Here is a 20,653-nt window from a genome sequence, read left to right on the forward strand (position 1 = left end):
TTTCCACAGGAGTACCCCTTTAACTTCTATGTAATACAAGAATGGAGCTGCCTGTGCAAAGTGGCCATCCATTCTAGATAGTAGAGGAGTCAGTGTGTCCTAATAGGGTATGTGAGGGATTGTCTTGCTGAGACATCCTTTTCATGGGCATCTTAAAGATAAAATAAATGTCATGGTAGAGGGACGCTAACATGTGGACAGAAGTGATCACCATTCTTTAATGTTATCCATGGAATGCATCATATTTACACCAATACATACACAGCGCTGATACTTCACCTTCAGGAATTTTTTCTTTTTCTTTCCTAGGACTATACACCCAAGTGAATAGAATTTTATGTACTAATCCTCCTTTCTCAAACAATTAGGTTAAATGCCTCAGATCCTGGGTGAGTTCTCAATAACTAGAGGTCTTAGATCCCGAAACTTGTCTGACAGCTTGTGGTTTATAAAAAGCAAATGTACCGATTTAGCACTTTAAATAAAGAGCGCATACCCGTAAATGTAGGTTCCTACATTGACATTTCTGTGTTAGCTTAGCCTACATAAATACAGTAGCATTTACACACACATGAGCAGAATTAAATGCCATTCAGGATCTCTGGAAAGCTGCTTATCTACATTTATTTATAGGCATTAGTCTGGTGGACATTTGTGATGGTGGCCAGGATAACGCTGACACATCAGAATGACCTGTTACTGCTATTCATATATAACTATTAAATTGGGGGGGGGGATGGGGGGGGGGTGCGCATTAATAATAGTGGATTTTAGAAATACAACAAATTAGAATAAAGCTAAATATTGTGTACCATGTTTGTAAGTGATCTGTATGTGTAAAAATATGTAATATCTACACAGCTGAAACTCCCCTTTACAAACCCTGGAAAAGATTGTGTGGAATCCCTACACTTGGAGCAGTGTTTCATAACCAGGGTGCCTCCAGCTGTTGCAAAACTACAACTCCCAACATGCCCGGACAGCTGGGAGTTGTCATTTTGCAACAGCTGGAGGCACACTGGGAAACACTGACATAGGTCACCCATAACAAGTATTTTCTCCTTTCAGGAGTGATAGTTATATGTCTCATTATAACAGCACCAGACAAAAGTCCCAGGATCACCACCTTGGCAAATGCACATTGACCCCTGATTTCAATTTTTCAATTTTCAAGGCATTATTGCTTAGCGTTTTCTGTCCTGAACCTTTTTAAACACTTGGTCTACCCATGTGTTCTCTTTTTATACCTTTTTCATTGCATACTTTCACCTAAACTGAGAACAACCAGCATCTTTTTCCCCACTCCATGTTGTATTAAAAGATGATTCCATCAATTTTTCTTCTATTTGATCTCTAAAGGGACATTTTCTTTAATTCTTTAATTTCCTTTTGTTTGTGGACTTTTTCTTGAATCCTGAATGTTCAGCTTTGTAGCATTTTTTTTGTGTTTCATCTATGATCTGTGTAGTTAATGGAAAGTATAAATCCGGATGACTGTCTTCTAGGTGAGGTGATGCCACGTTTTTTCCAGGGAATGTGCTACTACAATGCAGGCCTCAGAGTGCTCTGATAACGGAGCTATATAATCTGCTTCAAACAAGGTTGGGCAGATGATCCTGCATATAATATGTAAAAAAGATGTGTTAACCTTTTGTTTGCCTTTGCTCCCTATGTAAGACTTCACCTTTTATGTGTTTTATTTGCTTCCCTCGATAACAGAGCGTTTGTCACACTCCTGTGCATGCTTGTGGCTGTAGTCATAAAACTATTTTATATAGCTATGCAGTTGTTCAAGTTTCAGGAACTTTTCTGGTGTATTTCTTTATTTTCTTTTTGTGTAACTAGATATAGCTTGATGCAGTATTTCCCAACCAGAGTGCCTCCAGCTGTTGCAAAGCTACAGCTCCCAGCAAGCCCGGACAGCCTTAGGCTGTCCGGGAATGCTGGGAGTTGTAGCTTTGCAACAGCTGGAGGCACCCTGTTTGGGAAATGCTCGTTTAATGCATTGTATTACTTTTACCTTATAACTTCAGCTTTAGGATATTTATTTTAGTCCAGACCGGCGTACACGGTAAAGACACTTCTCGACAGATGCACCTGTAATATCTTAGCTGAGCTTTCGGACATATGGATTAGTTATTACCCTTTATGCACTGTGGTATCGTGTGGAGCTGTTTTTGGAAGAAATCATCTGTTTTTTTTTTTGTTTTTTTTTATCCTGGGTAACCCCTTTAATGGACTGAACATAGTCTAATAGGGTACGTCACATACCATTTAGCTGGTATCCAGACTTATACCTCAAATGTACAGCAAAAATGAGGTGTGAATAGTGCCTTAGACAGAGTACACAGCATCTACAAAGAACATCTCTCACTTTAGGGGTACGCAGAATGTTTATACATTACACCAGTCAATCAGGATGCCTCAAGCTATTGCTAAACTACAACTTTAACTGTCCGGGCAACTTTAACTGTCCAGGAATTGTAGTTTTGCAACAGCTGCAGGCACCCTGCTTGGGAATCACTGCATTACATGTACAGCCCACTAACTTCAGTGGGGGATATGTAATTCTTCATACCCCCTCTGGTGGTGCTAAAGGGAAGTTAACACCTTGATTGATGCTGCCAGGCACTTTCTCAAGTGAAGTTAGGCAGGATTGGGTTCAACTTAACAGGGTTGTCCAGTGACAGAAACAACCTGTTAATGGTGTCACAATGTGTAATATAGTATTAAGAAGTCTACTTCGGAGGGAGGAGGAATTAAGAAGTCTACTCGGAGGGAGGAGGAATTAGCTCTGAGCTGTACAGAACTGGAGGCTCGCTATGTGGCGGACCCATCTGAGGCTAACAAAGTGGCATGGCTCGGAGAGGGGTTTCAATATATGTTGCATCTTCATGAGAAGTCCAATAGGAAATTATAATTCATTACCAAACAATTCTACTACTTTGAACATGGGAATTAATCTAGTAAATTGTTAGCCCATATTGTCCGGCAGAACTCCTGTCGCCCCGATTCTTAAACTTAAAGCCTCGGATGGGTCTTTACTGATTGGCAATGAGGTGATGGCTCTTCGCATCTCCTCCTTTTACACTGACCTTTATTCCACACAGGTGCAGTACGATGAGTCCCAGCTGAACTCCTACCTGGATGGCGTTACGTTCCCTTCACTATCTAAGAAGGACAGAGTCTCCTTAGATGCTCCTCTCACATTGCAGGAGGTCATAGATGCCATAGCTGATATGACCAAGGGCAAGTCTCCATGCCCTGATGGCCTTCCGTTGGAGATTTACCTGAGGTATTCAGACGTGCTCCTCCCTCCCTTATTTGCTATGTATCAGGCAGCGTTCGAAGATGGTAACCTGCTGGACTCTCTCTACGAGGCAACCATAGTCGTCCTCTTGAAACCAGATAAAGATCCCTTGGAGTGTGGCTCCTACAGGCTCATATCTCTACTAAATTTAGACTATAAAATACTTGCCAAAATTCTGGCCAACCGGCTAAACCGCAGTATACTTAAGATTATTCACAATGATGAAACTGGCTTCATGCCCGGTAAATCCACCTTGGATAACATCCGCCGTGTCCAGACTGCCGTCCAGGTGGGAGGGGCTCTGAAAGGGGATTGGGCCTTGGCGTCCCTAGATGCCGCCAAGGCATTTGATTCTGTGGAATGGGGTTATCTTTAAGAGGTCCTCCATAGATTTGGCCCTAACTTCCAGAAGTGGGTCTCTATCCTCTATAGGCACCTCCAGGCTCAGGTTCTTGTAAATGGGATCCGTTCTCTCTCGTTCGCCTTGGGCCGAGGCACGAGACAGGGGTACCCCTGTTAGCGGTGGCAGTGGAGCCCCTTACTCGGCGTGTTCGGCAGGACCCTGATTTCCGTGGTATGTCTACGGGCGGTGGGGAGGAACACATATAGGATTATATGCGGATGACATGGTGCTCTTTCTCTCTGATCCAACCAATATGCTGTCTTATGTCACTGATCTTATGGATAGATTTGGCTACTTTTCAGGTCTCTTGTTTTTTTTTTAATTGGTCTCGGCGGTGATGCCGATATTACGAGATTGGCCCCCTGTCATGTGTGGTCTCCCTGTTGTTGCGGAGTTCAAGTATCTGGGGGTGTATATCAACAAGGAACCCCTGCTTGATCTGAATACTAATGTCCTTGCCCTTCTCCCATATATCAAAACTAAATTTCGAATCTGGGCGACTTTGCCGCTCTCAGTTACTGGCCGTGTCAACCTCATTAAACTTATCATTCTCCCCAAATGTTTATATGCTCTGGAACATGCCTTGTTTCTGATCCCTAAATCCTTCTTTGATACACTCCACTCCCTCCTCTCCCCATTTATTTGGTGTGCAAATAGGCCCAAAATTCATTAGTCTTACTACCTAAGCTAGAGACTGGCCTATCGTTACCAGATTTCTTAATATTTCTATATTATTTGGCTGGTCAATTGAGGTATATGCATTCATGGGCTATCGATGACACAATGCCTGACGCTGAGCAATCTTTGGCCAGGTTTGTTCCGCACCTGACGCCAAGACTTCTTCTAGAGAGCCCCACCCTGGGAGGTCGCACCCTCTTGCCCCTCCACAAACTAGCCATTTGTGTCTGGCAGGCAGCTATACTGGTTCAGGGTTACACTGATATACCCTCAGATACGCCGCTGTGGCACAACCCGAACTTCACACATCTGGGTGAGAACCTGGACCCAATATTTGGGCAGGATGTAGGGGTTTGTTCATTTGACCAATTGCAATCTAGTCATGCTTTGCCCAGACACAGTTTCTTTATATATTTACAATTACTTCACGCTCTTAATGCTCAGTTCCATATGGGTGCCCACCTATATCTGCTTTCCCGCTCATTGGGATTTTAAAGTCTCAAGGACCTAGGGGTATGGGGTCCATCCTTTATATGCATCTTATTCAGGCCAAAATTTCATGATCACAATTGCAAGGTGTTTATACCCCACGGAGCAGATATTCATGTCTTATCCTGATGATAGGCCATCAATACGTTTTCACAGAAAAACCCATTTAAAACCCTTTCTTAAAGGTATGCTTTATTAGAAACTACCAGTGGATGCTTGGAGATTACAGTAATTTGTATACAATTCTGTTTGCAGATCACTCTCTGTTTCAAAACGAGCATTTCTTCATTGTCCCGCTGTCTTGGCGGTGACCCCTCACATCTTAGTTTTATTGACATCTCTGTTGCATTCTGTGTTTTTATTTTTTTCCCCTTGTAAAGTGTGGTGTGTTTTTAATATGATTGCTGCATGTGGATATGTTTTTGAAATGTCTCTTTAATGTTTGCTGCCATGAACAATGAAGTTTGCAGATAGACAACTACTTTATAGTACTTCCTAGTATAGATTGATGACCACTATAAGGTATTTCACTTAGTATCAAGTATAATAAGATTGTGACATGCACCTGCTGTGTGAGGTCCAGTTTTTGTGAAATTTGATGTATTATTTTGTGTTCACTTTTTGTAGGAATGAAGACCTAAAGCAAATGTTGGAAAGCAACAAAGACTCTGCCAAACTTGATGCAATGAAAAGGATTGTTGGGGTAAGACCCCTCATCATATTTTGTAATGACCTGATAAGTTTATAGCTGATGCACTACCTTCTTATATTCATGAAATTCAGACAGGAATCACTTTATTTGATTAGCAGTTTCCTCCTCTCCTGGCAACTGTTACAATTTATTTTATTGTATATTTTTTTTACTCACCTGCCTAATATTAAAAGAAATCTGTTATCAGTTTTACCTGCACTAACCTGTCGGTACAGATAGGTAGTGTAAGTGACGCTGATTACAACCATACTTACCTGGTCCTATTCCATGCTCTGGTTTTTCTGCAATCTTAAAACCGTATCTTCTTTTCGGGGGCAAACCTTGATCATGGCCTTAAATGTTGGCACCCCTGAAATTTTTCTAGAAAATGAAGTATTTCTCACAGAAAAGGATTGCAGTAACACATATTTTGCTATACACATGTTTATTCCCTTTGTGTGTATTGGAACTAAACCAAAACAGGGAGGAAAAAAGCAAATTGGACATAATGTCACACCAAACTCGAAAAATGGGCTGGACGAAATTATTGGCACCCTTACCTTAATATTTGGTTCCACACCCTTTGGAAAAAAATAACTGAAATCCATCGCTTCCTATAATCATCAATAAGCTTCTTACACCTCTCAGCCGGAATGTTGGACCACTCTTCCTTTGCAAACTGCTCCAGGTCTCTCTTATTGGAAGGCGCCTTTTCCTAACAGCGATTTTAAGATCTCTCCACAGGTGTTCAATGGGATTTAGATCTGGACTCATTGCTGGCCACTTAAGAACTCTCCAGCGCTTTGTTGCCATCCATTTCTGGGTGCTTTTTGACCGATGTTTGGGATCATTGTCCTGCTGGAAGACCCAAGATCTTGGATGCAAACCCAGCTTTCTGACACTGGGCTGTACAGTGCGACTCAAAATCCGTTGCACACATTCAAGGCACCCAGTGCCAGAGGCAGCAAAACAACTCCAAAACATCATTGAACATCTTTGTAGGCCTCATTCTGTTTTTGGTAAACAGTAGAATGATGTGCTTTACCAAAAAGCTCTATCTTGGTCTCATCTGTCCACAACACTTTTTCCCAGAAGGATTTTGGCTTACTTAAGTTCATTTTTGCAAAATGTAGTCTTGCTTTTTCAAGTCTCTGTGTCAGCAGTGGGGTCCTCCTGGGTCTCCTGCCATAGCGTTTCATTTCATTTAAATTTTGACGGATAGGTCTCGCTGACACTGATGCTCCTCGAGCCTGCAGGACAGCTTGAATATCTTTGGAACTTGTTTGGGGCTGCTTATCGACCATCCGGACTATACTGCGTTGACACCTTTTTAATCAATTTTTCTCTTCCATCCATGCCCAGGGAAATTAGTTACAGTGCCATGGGTTGCAAACTTCTTGATAATGTTGCGCACTGTGGACAAAGGCAAATCTAGATCTCTGGAGATGGACTTGTTACCTTGAGATTGTTGATATTTTTCCACAATTTTGATTCTCAAGTCCTCAGAAAGTTCTCTTCTCCTCTTTCTGTTGTCCATGCTTAGTGTGGCACACACAGACACACAATGTGAAGACTAAGTGAACTTCTCTCCTTTTTATCTGCTTTCAGGTGTGATTTTTATATTGCCCACACCTGTTACTTGCTCCAGGTGAGTTTAAAGGAGCATCACATGCTTGAAACAATCTTATTTTCCCCCAATTTTGAAAGGGTGCCAATAACTTTGTCCAGCCCACTTTTGGAGTTTGGTGTGACTTTATGTCCAATTTGCTTTATTTTCCTCTCCCTTTTTTGGTTTAGTTCCAATACACACAAAGGGAATAAACATGTGTATAGCAAAACATGTGTTACTGCAATCCTTTAAAAAATTTCAGGGGTGCCAACATTTACGGCCATGACTGTATAAGTTTCATTAGGGTAGAGTCACACAGCATATTTAACGCAGCGGATGCACTTCCGGCAGTCACAGAGCAACGGCAGAGCGAGCTCCCTGTAGAATTCCATGCTGTGAACATTACCATCAGTGTGAATGGGTCTTCCGCGAGACCCGTTCACACTGCAGAGTTTCAGTGGCGGACAATTCTGCTGCTGAAATTGTTCCACGCAAAGAAAGAACATGTTCTTTCTTTGCTCGGAATTCTGCAAGCACTGCATAGCAGTCAATGGTGACGGGGCAGTGCCGCGCAGTCCTACCACAGAAGTATTTTTGGCGGCTGCCAGACGGAACCTCCGCTCGCGCAATTCCGCAAGCGGTGATTCTGCAGTCTGAACATACCCTTAGAGCATTGTTTTTCAACCAGTGTGCCTCCAGCTTTTGCAAAACTACAACTCCCAGCATGCCCGGACAGCCAACGGCTGTCCGGGCATGCTGGGAGTTGTAGTTTTGCAACAGCTGGAGGCTCACTGGTTGAAAAACACTGCCTTAGAGTAACTTAGTCATGTGATAAACATTCTAACTCTCTCCATACCTTCCGTTCTTAATGCAGTGTTTACCAACTGAGATGCCTACATCTGTTGCAAAACTACAACTTCCAGCATGCCTGGACTTTGGCTGTCCTGGCATGCTGGGATTTGAAGTTATGCAACAGCTGGAGGCACACCGGTTGGGAAACACTGACTTAATGTGTAAGAACTGGATGAGAGTCCAGGGTCAGCGGACTACCTGTGAATTACAGGATGGCTTACCATATTCCTCCCGCTAGTTCCCAGATGCATTTCAACAGATCCCATAGGTTCTGAATTGAATTAGGTTCTGAGTAATCTGGAGGCCAAGTCAGCACCTTGAACTCCTTGTCATAAATCGTTCTTGAACTTTTTCTACAGTGTGGGCGGATATTATCCTGCTTGAACCATTATTACTCCCTTCACCTGTCAGTGGTTTTATGTCTTCAGGCTGATTAGTGTATATTTGTATGTATAGGTTTCATACTTTTATACCTTTTGTGAACATTTAGGGAGATTTAGCAATCAATCAGATATATATATTTAAAAAATAAATATATATATATATATCTATATCTATATATCTATATATCTATATCTATATATCTATATATCTATATATCTATATCTATATCTATAAATATAGAGAGAGAGACAAAGAATAAGTCAGCCAGCACTGTTGCTGTGTGTGTGTATGTATATATATATATATATATATATATATATATATATATATATATATACATACATACATACAGTATATATATTTAATTTTTCTTAGAGGGCTTTAGAAAAAAAAAAGCGATCTGACTGGTTGCTTTGGGCAACTGCACCACACGTCCTCTGAACAGGGTTTTTATAACTCTCCCCCATTGTGCTTTTCCCTGATACAGACAGATGCTGTAGTGGTAAATATTGCAGTATGACGCACCACAGGGACTGGTAGCTATCGTACAATTACAGAAGTTGCAGGGGCCTTGGTAAACTTTAGCAGACAGACAGGATGACACAGACTTGATCAACCATGCTAGACCAGCGTGGGATATTTTAATCATTTGTCAGTCTTTCTCACCCGCTTTCATTTTCTTTCCTTTTAAGATGATTTCAGCTGGAAAAAATGCCTCTGAGTTATTTCCGGCAGTTGTGAAGAATGTCGCCAGCAAAAATCTTGAGGTAGGATTTACTGTATTTATAATAAACCTGTTTACTCTGGCAATGCTCTGCGGTACTTTTGTTTTGTGAAGTTTTGGACTAGCTACCGTATTTATAGGTGTATAACACGCACTTTTTAGGCTAAAATTTTTAGCCTAAAGTTTACCTGCGTGTTATACGCCGATAAGCCGCTGAAGTTCAATGATTTAAAGCGGGCGCTTTAAATCAATGAACTGCAGCGGCTTTGCAGGTGCAGAGACCACCAGCGCTGCCGGCTTCTCTGCCCCTGCCTGTCCTGGGGTCTAGAGCCCTGCTGTTGGCCCTTCTCTCCCCCTGACTAACGGTGCCGGCGCCCTATTGCCGGCACCGATAGCCAGAGGGAGAGAAGCGGCGCCGGCAATGGGGCAGCGGTGCCGACAGACAGGGGGAGAGAAGGGGCAGCGGCACCCATTGCCGACGCCGCTGCCCCGTTGCCTCCCCCATCCCCGGTTGCATAATTACCTGTTGCCGGGGTCGGGTCCTCGCTGCTTCAGGCCTCCGGTGTGCGTCTCATGCGTCGTTGCTATGCACTGCGCGGCGCAATGACGAGTGACGTCATTGCGCCAAGCTGTGCAGCGCATAGCAACGACGCAGGGGACGCACACCGGAGGCCTGAAGCAGCGAAGACCCGACCCCGGCAACAGGTAACTATGCAACTGGGGATGGGGGAGGCAACTGGGCAGCGGCTCCGGCAATGGGTGCCGCTGCCCCTTCTCTCCCCCTGGCTATCGGCACCGCTGCCCCATTGCCGGCGCCGCTTCTCTCCCCCTGGCTATCGGCGCCGGCACCGATAGTCAGGGGGAGAGAACAGGCAGCGCCGCCGATAGCCAGTGGGAGAGAAGCGGCGGCAGCAGGGCTCTAGACCCCAGGGAAGGCAGGGGGAGAGAAGCGGGCAGCGACGGCCTCTCTCCCCCTGCCTTTCCTGGGGGTGTATCGGAGTATACACATGCGCACACACACCCTCATTTTACCAAGGATATTTGGGTAAAAAACTTTTTTTACCCAAATATCCTTGGTAAAATGAGGGTGCGTGTTATAGGCCGGTGCATGGTATACCCCGATAAATACGGTAATTCCAGTAGTAAACAATGGCATATTGAGAGACACAAAAAGAGTATACAACAACGTAGATGTAGTCTGATATGCCCAATGTTCTTTGTATCTAGGTTTAATATCTTTAAACCTAAGGCAGATCTAGACAACTTAAGGCTGGGTTCACATTATACGTTTTTTTGTACATATTTTGGTTTGGCTGATCTCCTCTGTCTCTAAATGATTCCACCAATGAAAACAAACAATGCACATTGAAAACCTAGTGAAACGCACTGTGCGCTTGTCAGTGCTCAGAAGCTCCATAAAGAATGAATGGAGTGCTGGCTGTTCTTGTGCTGTGTGCGCCATTCATTTACGAGTACAATTTACCAGCGGTCGGATCCCCACCCTTCACTTTTTTTCTCCCTTCTCCTTTTTAAAACGGATCATTTTTGTGTTATGCTGTTTATGTTAACAACAACAAATGCAGTGTGTTAATCCAGTCTAATCCATCTTCTATACCCAACTGGAGGTATACTGAGAGTATTTGTATGAGTGACATGCAGTGTCTGCTTCATGATGATCATGCTTAATGTTTGCGCATGGCTACTGTTTCTGCTAGATCAGGAGTTGGGTAACAGCTAACACTGTTTAACCCTTTATATACCATAGCCAAAAAATGATTTCCCCTACAAAGGGAAAATTGAGGGGAAAGGGGGGGGGGGTGGTTGTTGAGGGTGGTGAGAAGAATCCCCTTAGATTATGTTGTGGGGAAATACTTGGTTCAGTCAGAGTTCATTTCTGATAAGAGCAGACGGTCCAGCGTCCATTGGAGAAGAACTATCTGACCATATTCCCTGATATTAGGAGTGCTTTAAAGCGTAACTCCAATGAAGCTCTGGTGGAAGGATAGCTGCTTAAATCTCCCCGCAACTTTATAGCCCGACCCTACAGCTACAAGATACTACAAGATTAGACTGGGGCTTCTGTCCTAATATATAAAAGAAGGGTCACAGGGACCACCTAATAGTTCAAAAGAAGGGTTAATGAGACCACCTGTGTCCAAGAACCAGATGACCATCTTTGAAACACAGATGAGGCACTATAGACTATATGGCTTGGAGTCGAGATGACGCAAAGTAGGTTCTCTGGTGAACTTTCGAAGAGGTCTCTGCTAAAGAGACGTGCTAATAACCGTACAACAATCCTGCTACCATAAAAGGAAACTTAACACCTGCCGGGGGTGAGTTAAGATGACTATAAAGAATGGAAAGAACCCATGTGACCAGGACAATTTTGTGCCATAGCCTAAAAAGTTGTGGCAGAAATATTCCCTTGAGATGAGACTACAGACTTCAAATGAGAGAACACTTGCAGAGCCAAAAAGTTTTGGGAAGAGTAGCAGTAGAGTGAAAGTGCTCCATACCATAGTTTAATAAGGTACAGTCATGGCCGTAAATGTTGGCACCCTTGAAATTTTTCAAGAAAATGAAGTATTTCTCACAGAAGAGGATTGCAGTAACACATGTTTTGCTATACACATGTTTATTCCCTTTGTGTGTATGGGAACTAAACCAAAAAAGGGAGGGAAAAAAGCAAATTGGACATAATGTCACATCAAACTCCAAAAATGGGCTGGACAAAATGATTGGTACCCTTTCAAAATTGTGGAAAATAAGATTGTTTTAAGCATGTGATGTTCCTTTGAACTCACCTGGGGCAATATAAAAAGCACACATGAAAACCACGGTTTTAGGTCCGGTGGGAAAACCGCATACAGGGCAAAAATGAGCCAACCGGAGTCAGCGTTTCACTCCGTTTGGGGCTCATTGAAATGAATTACATACGGCAGGGATAGGGGAGCGCCTGGTTTTAGCTCCCCCTGCCGTATGGGGTCCCGTATGGCTGAAAACGTGATGTGAACCCAGCCTGAGAGAAAATGTGGAGAGATTTTTCCACAGCAGCCAATCACAGCTCAACTAACAAGCTCTGGTGAAGTGAAAGCTGAGCTGTGATTGGTTGCTGTGTGAAAATCACTCCGTTTGATCTCTTGCACACTTTAAACAATCTGGGCCATTGTCTTTTATGGGAGATTGTTGTGGGCATGTCCTGTGCAGAGGTCACTTTGCAGGGAGTGGGTTAGGAGCTGTGACCATTGTGAATGGTGAATCCTGTGTTATCTACTGTATATACTGGTGTCACATGTCATTATCATCCTGCCTGTGATAAGGAGGAGACTGCTGATAGGTGATCTCCATAGAAACCAAAAATGATTATTAGAAGGAAATCTGCTAGATTTTAGTATTATTAATTAAAATAAAAATGTTTTTTAAATAAATCTGAGCAAATCTTTGAAAATATGTTCAACATTAAACGTGATAGTTCATTTTCACTTTAACCCCTTAAGGACTCAGCCCATTTTGGCCTTAAGGACTCAGACAATTTAATTTTTACGTTTTCATTTTTTCCTCCTCGCCTTCTAAAAATCATAACTCTTTTATATTTTCATCCACAGACTAGTATGAGGGCTTGTTTTTTGCGCGACCAGTTGTCCTTTGTAATGACATCACTCATTATATCATAAAATGTATGGCGCAACCAAAAAACACTATTTTTGTGGGGAAATTAAAACGAAAAACGCAATTTTGCTAATTTTGGAAGGTTTTGTTTTCACGCCGTACAATTTCTGGTAAAAATGACATGTGTTCTTTATTCTAAGGGTCAATACGATTAAAATGATACCCATTATTATATACTTTTATATTATTGTTGCGCTTAAAAAAAATCACAAACTTTTTAACCAAATTAGTACGTTTATAATCCCTTTATTTTGATGACCTATAACTTTTTTATTTTTCCGTATAAGCGGCGGTATGGGGGCTCATTTTTTGCGCCATGATCTGTACTTTTTTTTGATACCACATTTGTATATAAAAAACTTTTAATACATTTTTAATAATTTTTTTTTTAATGTATTAAAAAAGTAGGAATTTTGGACTTTTTTAATTTTTTTTCGTTCACGCCGTTCACCGTACGGGATCATTAACATTTTATTTTAATAGTTCGGACATTTACGCACGCGGGGATACCAAATATGTCTATAAAAAATGTTTTTTACGCTTTTTGGGGGTAAAATAGGAAAAAACGGACGTTTTACTTTTTTATTGGGGGAGGGGATTTTTCACTTTTTTTTTACTTTTACTTTTACATTTTTTTAAATTTTTTTTTACACTTGAATAGTCCCCATAGGGGACTATTCATAGCAATACCATGATTGCTAATACTGATCTGTTCTATGTATAGGACATAGAACAGATCAGTATTATCGGTCATCTCCTGCTCTGGTCTGCTCGATCACAGACCAGAGCAGGAGACGCCGGGAGCCGCACGGAGGAAGGTGAGGGGACCTCCGTGCGGCGTTATGAATGATCGGATCCCCGCAGCAGCGCTGCGGGCGATCCGATCGTTCATTTTAATCGCGAACTCCCGCAGATGCCGGGATCTGTATTGATCCCGGCACCTGAGGGGTTAATGGCGGACGCCCGCGAGATCGCGGGCGTCGGCCATTGCCGGCGGGTCCCTGGCTGCGATCAGCAGCCGGGATCAGCCGCGCATGACACGGGCATTGCTCCGATGCCCGCGGTTATGCTTAGGACTTAAATGTACGTCCTGGTGCGTTAAGTACCACCTCACCAGGACGTACATTTATGTCCTGCGTCCTTAAGGGGTTAAAGATGTTATCTTGATACTTATTAAAAACTCTGAAGCTCCACAGCAGTGGCTGCGTCGCTTGACCAAAGATCTCCGCGTTGCACTTTGTGGATCACACAGCATCACAGCTTAAAGGGGTTATCCAGGAAAAACTTTTTTTTATATATATCAACTGGCTCCAGAAAGTTAAACAGATTTGTAAATTACTTCTATAAAAAAATCTTAATCCTTTCAGAACTTATGAGCTTCTGAAGTTAAGGTTGTTCTTTTCTGTCTATGTGCTCTCTGATGACACCTGTCTCAGGAACCGCCCAGTTTAGAAGATGTTTGCTATGGGGATTTGCTTCTAAACTGGGCATTTTCCGAGACAGGTGTCATCAGAGAGCACTTAGAGACTGAAAAGAACAACCTTAACTTCAGAAGCTCATAAGTACTGAAAGGATTACGATTTTTTAATAGATGTAATTTACAAATCTGTTTAACTTTCTGGAGCCAGTTGATATAATATATATCTATCTATGTGTAAAAAAAAAAAAGTTTTTCCTGGATAACCCCTTTAAGTAAGTAAATGGGGCCATGCTGCAATCCAGAAGGTGAGGAATCGGTAGGAATGTAGGCAGCAGCGAAATACTACACGTGTGATCCTACCCTTGGAGTGCAACATGCTGATCAGTGGTCGCATGATCCCTGTCACGGCCCACGGTTACCCCAGTAGCCCCAGCCTAAACGTGTCTGGTTGTAGGTCCTGAGTGATTATCTTGCTTTTATGTTGTTACTGGGTATTTTAGGGTAGGGTCTCGTGGTGACTGAGATGCTGTTAAGAACCATATGGACATACTGTTAAGAGAGGTTTACTATTGGTTGCAAAATTGTGCAGCAATTAGTGCATTATTTTCTAAAAAGTGTGTCTCCAGCTGTTGCCAAACTACAACTCCCATGCTGGAAGTTGTAGTTAGGCAACAGCTGGAGACACACTATTTGGAAAATACTGAAGTAATGAATTGAACCTACAGCTGCAGGATTTTGCACCTTGGCTGCCCAGCTTCTGTACTGAGATCCTACCTTTAGGGAAGGGTTCCCTTATTCAGAATTTTTTTTGCATATTTTACTGCATATTTGTTGCTTCATATTTTTCTACCCATTAAAGGGGTACTCCAGCGGAATTTTTTTTTTTTTTAATCAACTGGTGCCAGAAAGTTAAACAGATTTGTAAATTACTTCTATTAAAAATTCTTAATCCTTCCAGTACTTATTAGCTGCTGAATACTACAGAGGAAATTATTTTCTTTTTGGAACACAGAGCTCTCTGCTGACATCACGAGCACAGTGTTCTCTGCTGACATCTCTGTCCATTTTAAGAACTGTCCAGAGTAGGAGAAAATCCCCATAGCAAACATATGCTGCTCTGGACAGTTCCTAAAAATGGACAGAGATGTCAGCAGAGAGCACAGTGCTCATGATGTCAGCAGAGAGCTCTGTGTTCCAAAAAGAAAATAATTTCCTCTGTAGTATTCAGCAGCTAATAAGTACAGGAAGTATTAAGATTTTTTAATAGAAGTAATTTTTAAATCTGTCTAACTTTCTGGCACCAGTTGATTTAAAAAAAAAAAAAAAAAATTTTCCACCGGAGTACACCTTTAAAGTCAATGGGTAGCAAGATAAGCTGCAGAAAATCCGTCATGTGTGACCCTACCCTTAACATGATCAGATGTTGACCATGTACAGGAGCCTCACCTACCTCTAAACACTTCAGAGCCTTAATGTCCGCCTGCGCTCGCTGATCATTTTTCTTATATTTGCAGGAAATATCCCAACATCTGTTCCTCCTTTTATCCCAAGGCAACCCCCCCCCAAACACACACGCACAAAATCATAGCTAAAAATCATTCTAACACATTCCATCTCCGAATGATTTAAGCACCGCTTCCAAAATGCTGTCCTGTGAATTTCTTTTTAAGCAAACCCAAGCTGCCATAGGCTTTGTTGGGATACGTACCAGATGTTAGCAGATGACAAAGGATGCAGCGTGTGACCCTGTACTGTGCTGGAGGTACAGACCAAAATCAAAGGTTTAGTCAATATGTCATGAAGTTTGATGTTCTAGCATTGATAACCTAATTAAACAGACCTTCCTGTGTTCCCCGAGACTAATGTGGCCCCGTCGAAATTAGTTTCACAGTCAGGCATGTAGTAACGTTGAATGGCAGTAAGTGCGGAGAGAGCGGTGCAGTCACGCATCTCTAAGAGTTCCCTTATCTGGTCACAGAGTGGTTTCAAGGAAAGGAGCCATTCTCAGCAACCTGCTGCCGTTCAGTGCACAGGCCTCTTGTGGTCACTATTGATTTGCTCTAAACTAAAGCAGAACAAGGACAAGTGTTGTATTTTGCAACCTTCTGTGATTTAATATTGTTATGTCTTTTGCCCCAGCAGCCACAAAAGTGCCTCTCTGGAGATTGAGAGTATATAATTTTATTTTGTTAAGCTGGAAAGTTTGGAGATGTACCGCGTTGACACGTCGAACACACAGGGTATTAAGAAGCCCCTCTTAAGTGCAGATGTATCTCCTCTGTTTTCCTTTTTGGCACCATTCAACAAATTAGCGTTTTTTTTTTTCTTCTGCTTGAGATACGTGTGGTTACTCGCTCGAGTGTGTGGCTTTTTTTTATTTTTTTTTTATCCTCGCACCTTTTTAATTTAATATTCCTTTTTATGTTTTCTAGATAAAAAAGCTGGTGTACGTTTACCTGGTACGATATGCCGAGGAGCAGCAAGACCTGGCGCTCTTATCCATCGCCACGTTTCAGCGTGGTTTAAAAGTAAGCTTTGATCTCTGCAGGAACTGGAAAAGTTTTAAATAAAACCAAATAATCCATAAATATTCTGCAGATAACTCAAATTAAAGTAGTTCAAAAGTTTCTGGTTTTCACGGAAGAATGCATGCTTTATGTTTCTTAGTTAAATAGTTCAGAAGGTTGAAAAAAAACAAGAGTCCATCAAGTTCATCCTATATCTTTATGGTGTTTATACTGTGTTGATCCAGAGGGAAGCAACAAAAAAAATCTTATCAGGCTAAAACCCGTAGTAGGGGAAAAAAATCCTTTTTGACTCCAATATGAGAATAAATCCCTGGATCAATATTCTGTCCCTATAAATCTAGTATCCATAACCTGTAATGTTGTTTCTTTCCAGAAATGTGTCCAGGCCCCTTTTGATCTTTTATTGAGTTCCCCATGACCACTTCCTATGAGAGAGAATTCCATGGTCTCTGCTCTTACAGTAAAGAACCCCATCTTTGCTGGTGTAGAAACCTTCTTTCATTTAGACACATAGTGGGAGATGAATCAATGTTGTCTGTGAGCAGCATTTTTTTTTGTAGTTTTTTTATTTTTATATTTTTTGCGTTATTTTTGACTGCTGTTCGCCTTTTTTAAAATTTATTTATTTTTATCAAAAAGGCACATGGACTTGATAAATATTGCGTTTTTTTCCATTACCTTAGAACACACTGGAAGCCGCCAAAAGCAGTTTGTCTTATGAAACAGTATACTCAGCTAGGTGAGAATTATTTAGCCAATTTTGACCTGAGGATAAAAGGTGGTGCTGCACAAACCAAAAATCGTACTGCAAATTTTTCATTTTAACAAGACACCACAATCTAAAGTAACCAAACACAGCAATTTTTCATTGTAAAATGGTTAAATAATTTTACCATTCTGTGCTATTAACACAACATAAAAAGAGAGATGCAAACTTGGAATGAATAAAAAAAAAAAAAAAAAAAAAAGGTTTGTATTTTTTTTAATGAAAAATTATACTCTATTCCAAAAGCTGCGTGCAGGTGGAGATATTAAAGAAAAACTGTTCAATAGCAATAAGGCAGAATTGTACATTAGAAAGAAATGAGATTTGGTACATTAAATTGGTTAAATAATTTAAACATGGATAAACGCCATCTGTTTAAAATTGTAAATGCAAGAGTGTGGGAGAAATAAAATAACGGTCGGGTATAAATATGGACATTTATCCCTTTATATTTTGAAAAGAAAAATTAACCTTTAAATTATTTACATCCCTTACAAAAGGGGAAAAAAAATATGAACAAATTTAGTTGCCGTATAAGACGCACTTTTTCATCCCCAAAAGTTGGTGCGTCTTATACGGTGAATACACACCTATCGCGGCGGTCCCTGCGGCCATCAACGGCCGGGACCCGCGGCTAATACAGGACATCACCTATCGTGGTGATGCCCTGTGTTAACCCTTCAGACGCGGCGATCAAAGCTGACCGCCGCGTCTGAAGGGAAAGTGACACTAACCCGGCTGGTCAGTCGGGCTGTTCGGGACCGCCGCAATTTCACCACGGTGGTGCCGAACAGCCCGACTAAATAGCCGGGTTAGTGCTTACAGGACACCGGGGGGGACCTTACCTGCCTCCTCGGTGTCTTCTCCATTCAGGGATCCCCTGTATGGCCGGCGCTCTCCTTCCTCGTCATCACTTCGTCGCGTACGTGCGTCGGCGTGCGTAACGACGTGATGGCGGCGACGGAGAGCGAGGATACCCGGCCGGCAGCAGAGACGTTCCGGAGCGACGGGGACACGGCGACAGCGATGGAGCGACATCCAGGGCAGCGGTGACAGGTCCGGAGCGGCGGGGACACGTGAGTATTACCTCCTACGCAGTGGTCTTCAATCTGCGGACCTCCAGATGTTGCAAAACTACAACTCCCAGCATGCCCGGACAGCCAACGGCTGTCCGGGCATGCTGGGAGTTGTAGTTTGCAACATCTGGAGGTCTGCAGGTTGAAGACCACTATTGGGTTCAAAATTTTTATTTTTTTAGATTTTACACCTATAAATTGGGTGCGTCTTATACGCCGGTGCGTCCTATAGGACGAAATATACGGTAAATTGAAAAAAAATATTACTATATTTCAAAGAGGACCTAACCAAACAGTGTTATAACACATAACTTTATGTAATTAGAGCAGTATAACAATGGACTAAACTGATCAAGGGTTCTACCGACGTTTTCGAAAGGTTGTCTCCACCCTGGTCTATATTTGCGCATTTTTTTTTTAATGATCTATGCACCAATTGATGCTCTTAAGTTAAAAAGACGCATATAGTAAATATCTTCCGCTGCCTAAGTCAAAACGGAATTCTGCTTCTTGCAGTCTTTTAGCGATTCGCCTTTTTACAGCAAAAAATTAATAAATTATGGGAACAGCTTGATAAATCTCCCCCATAGGCCCAAATTTATCAAACTGTGTGAGAGAAAAAAATTGAGTGAATTTCCCACAGCAACCAATCACAGCTCAGCTTTCACTTTACCAGAGCTCGTTAGCTGAGCTGTGATTGGTTCTTGTGGGAAAATCACTCAATTTTTTCTATCACACAGTTTGATAACTCTGGGCCGTAGTATGCCTTCTTGTTATACATACAGTTCTGGGTATAAATAGGGATTGTCCCATCTCTGTCCCTATTTGGGTCAAATGGACATCCATAGGAGGGGGATGGGGGATTACCTGCTCAAAACTCCCTTCTGTAAACCGAAATGAAGAGCCACTTTATGCAGATTCCATTCAAGCATTACATGGATGACACAGGGATTCATCTGAATGGTTGCCACTGAGTACAACATTTGCCTGGCTGACTGTGGCTTTACCCAGTAAAATCGGCCATATGCCAGGAACAGGACAACCTAATCATTTGATTGCTCCGACTACAACTTAGAAGATAATGAGGATGCTATAGTTGCATGATAATACAATTTTCACCTAAAGTTTACCCTTTATAATTTGTTTTCGTTTAGGGTGCATTTGCTGCTGCATATTTTCCTACCCATTGACTTCAATGGGAAAATAAAATACGCAGCAGCAAATACGCAGCAAAATACACCAGGTGGGAATGCACCCTTATTAGGCTGCTGTCACACTATGAGCATTCATTCCTTATTAAACCTTCGTTTTCTGTGTGAGAACGGATGTATAATAACGGATGTAATAACGGGTGCTAACGGATAAATATTCATCCTTTAAGACCTGTTATAACATTCCTCATGTATGGCCATAACACCTCTGCCTACAGACTCCCACAGCCGGGACTACTACTATTCCCATCATGGAACAGACTTGTTTCCATGATGGGAGTAGTAATTCCCTGGCTGCGGGAGACTGCAAACAGCTGGGGAGGCTACATTAGTGTTTGTACTACTACCCCCATCATGGAACAGAGTCTGTTTCATGATGGGGGTTGTAGTACAGGGGCTGAGGGATTGATCGCACCGGGTTTCACTTGAGACCCGATGCGATCAAAAGTTATTAAACAGGGGAGTGGGCGGCATGCTCCGCAACCCTGCGATGTATGGTGTGTTTTAACTTTAATTTTTGAATTCCCCGTGGGGAGCCCTAAATGGCCGGTACTGAGGAACCAATCAGGTGTCCTGCCGGGGGATTTAAAAATGAACATTGTGAGTAGCAGGGGGCAATATCTATATTAAAAACGCTGTGGGGGCAAGATATATAGCGCTGCAGGGGCGGGGGGGCAGACATATAACCTATATATCTAGCCCCCAGCGCATTATTAATATGCCCCCTGCAGCGCATTCATATGTGTATACACCCCGCCGGCGCATTAATAAATTTATACCCCCGCAGCGCATGTATAATGTACCCTAACAGCGCAGCCATCTATATACATATGTCACCGC

General features: G+C 42.3%; 1 protein-coding gene across 4 annotated transcripts in view; it reads left to right on the plus strand.

Moving 5' to 3' along the window:
• Positions 1-20,653, plus strand: part of AP3B1 (adaptor related protein complex 3 subunit beta 1) — a 228,561-nt gene that overhangs the window by 30,656 nt on the left and 177,252 nt on the right. For all 4 annotated transcript variants that reach the window (XM_056541614.1, XM_056541621.1, XM_056541629.1 and 1 more), the window contains exons 2-4: positions 5,508-5,583; positions 9,109-9,183; positions 16,665-16,760. In XM_056541614.1, the coding sequence (XP_056397589.1) occupies positions 5,508-5,583; positions 9,109-9,183; positions 16,665-16,760 (247 nt within the window). The remainder of the gene's footprint in view (positions 1-5,507; positions 5,584-9,108; positions 9,184-16,664; positions 16,761-20,653) is intronic.

The sequence above is a fragment of the Hyla sarda genome, chromosome 1 (genome assembly GCF_029499605.1).
Source record: "Hyla sarda isolate aHylSar1 chromosome 1, aHylSar1.hap1, whole genome shotgun sequence".
In the NCBI taxonomy this organism is placed as follows: Eukaryota; Metazoa; Chordata; class Amphibia; order Anura; family Hylidae; genus Hyla; species Hyla sarda.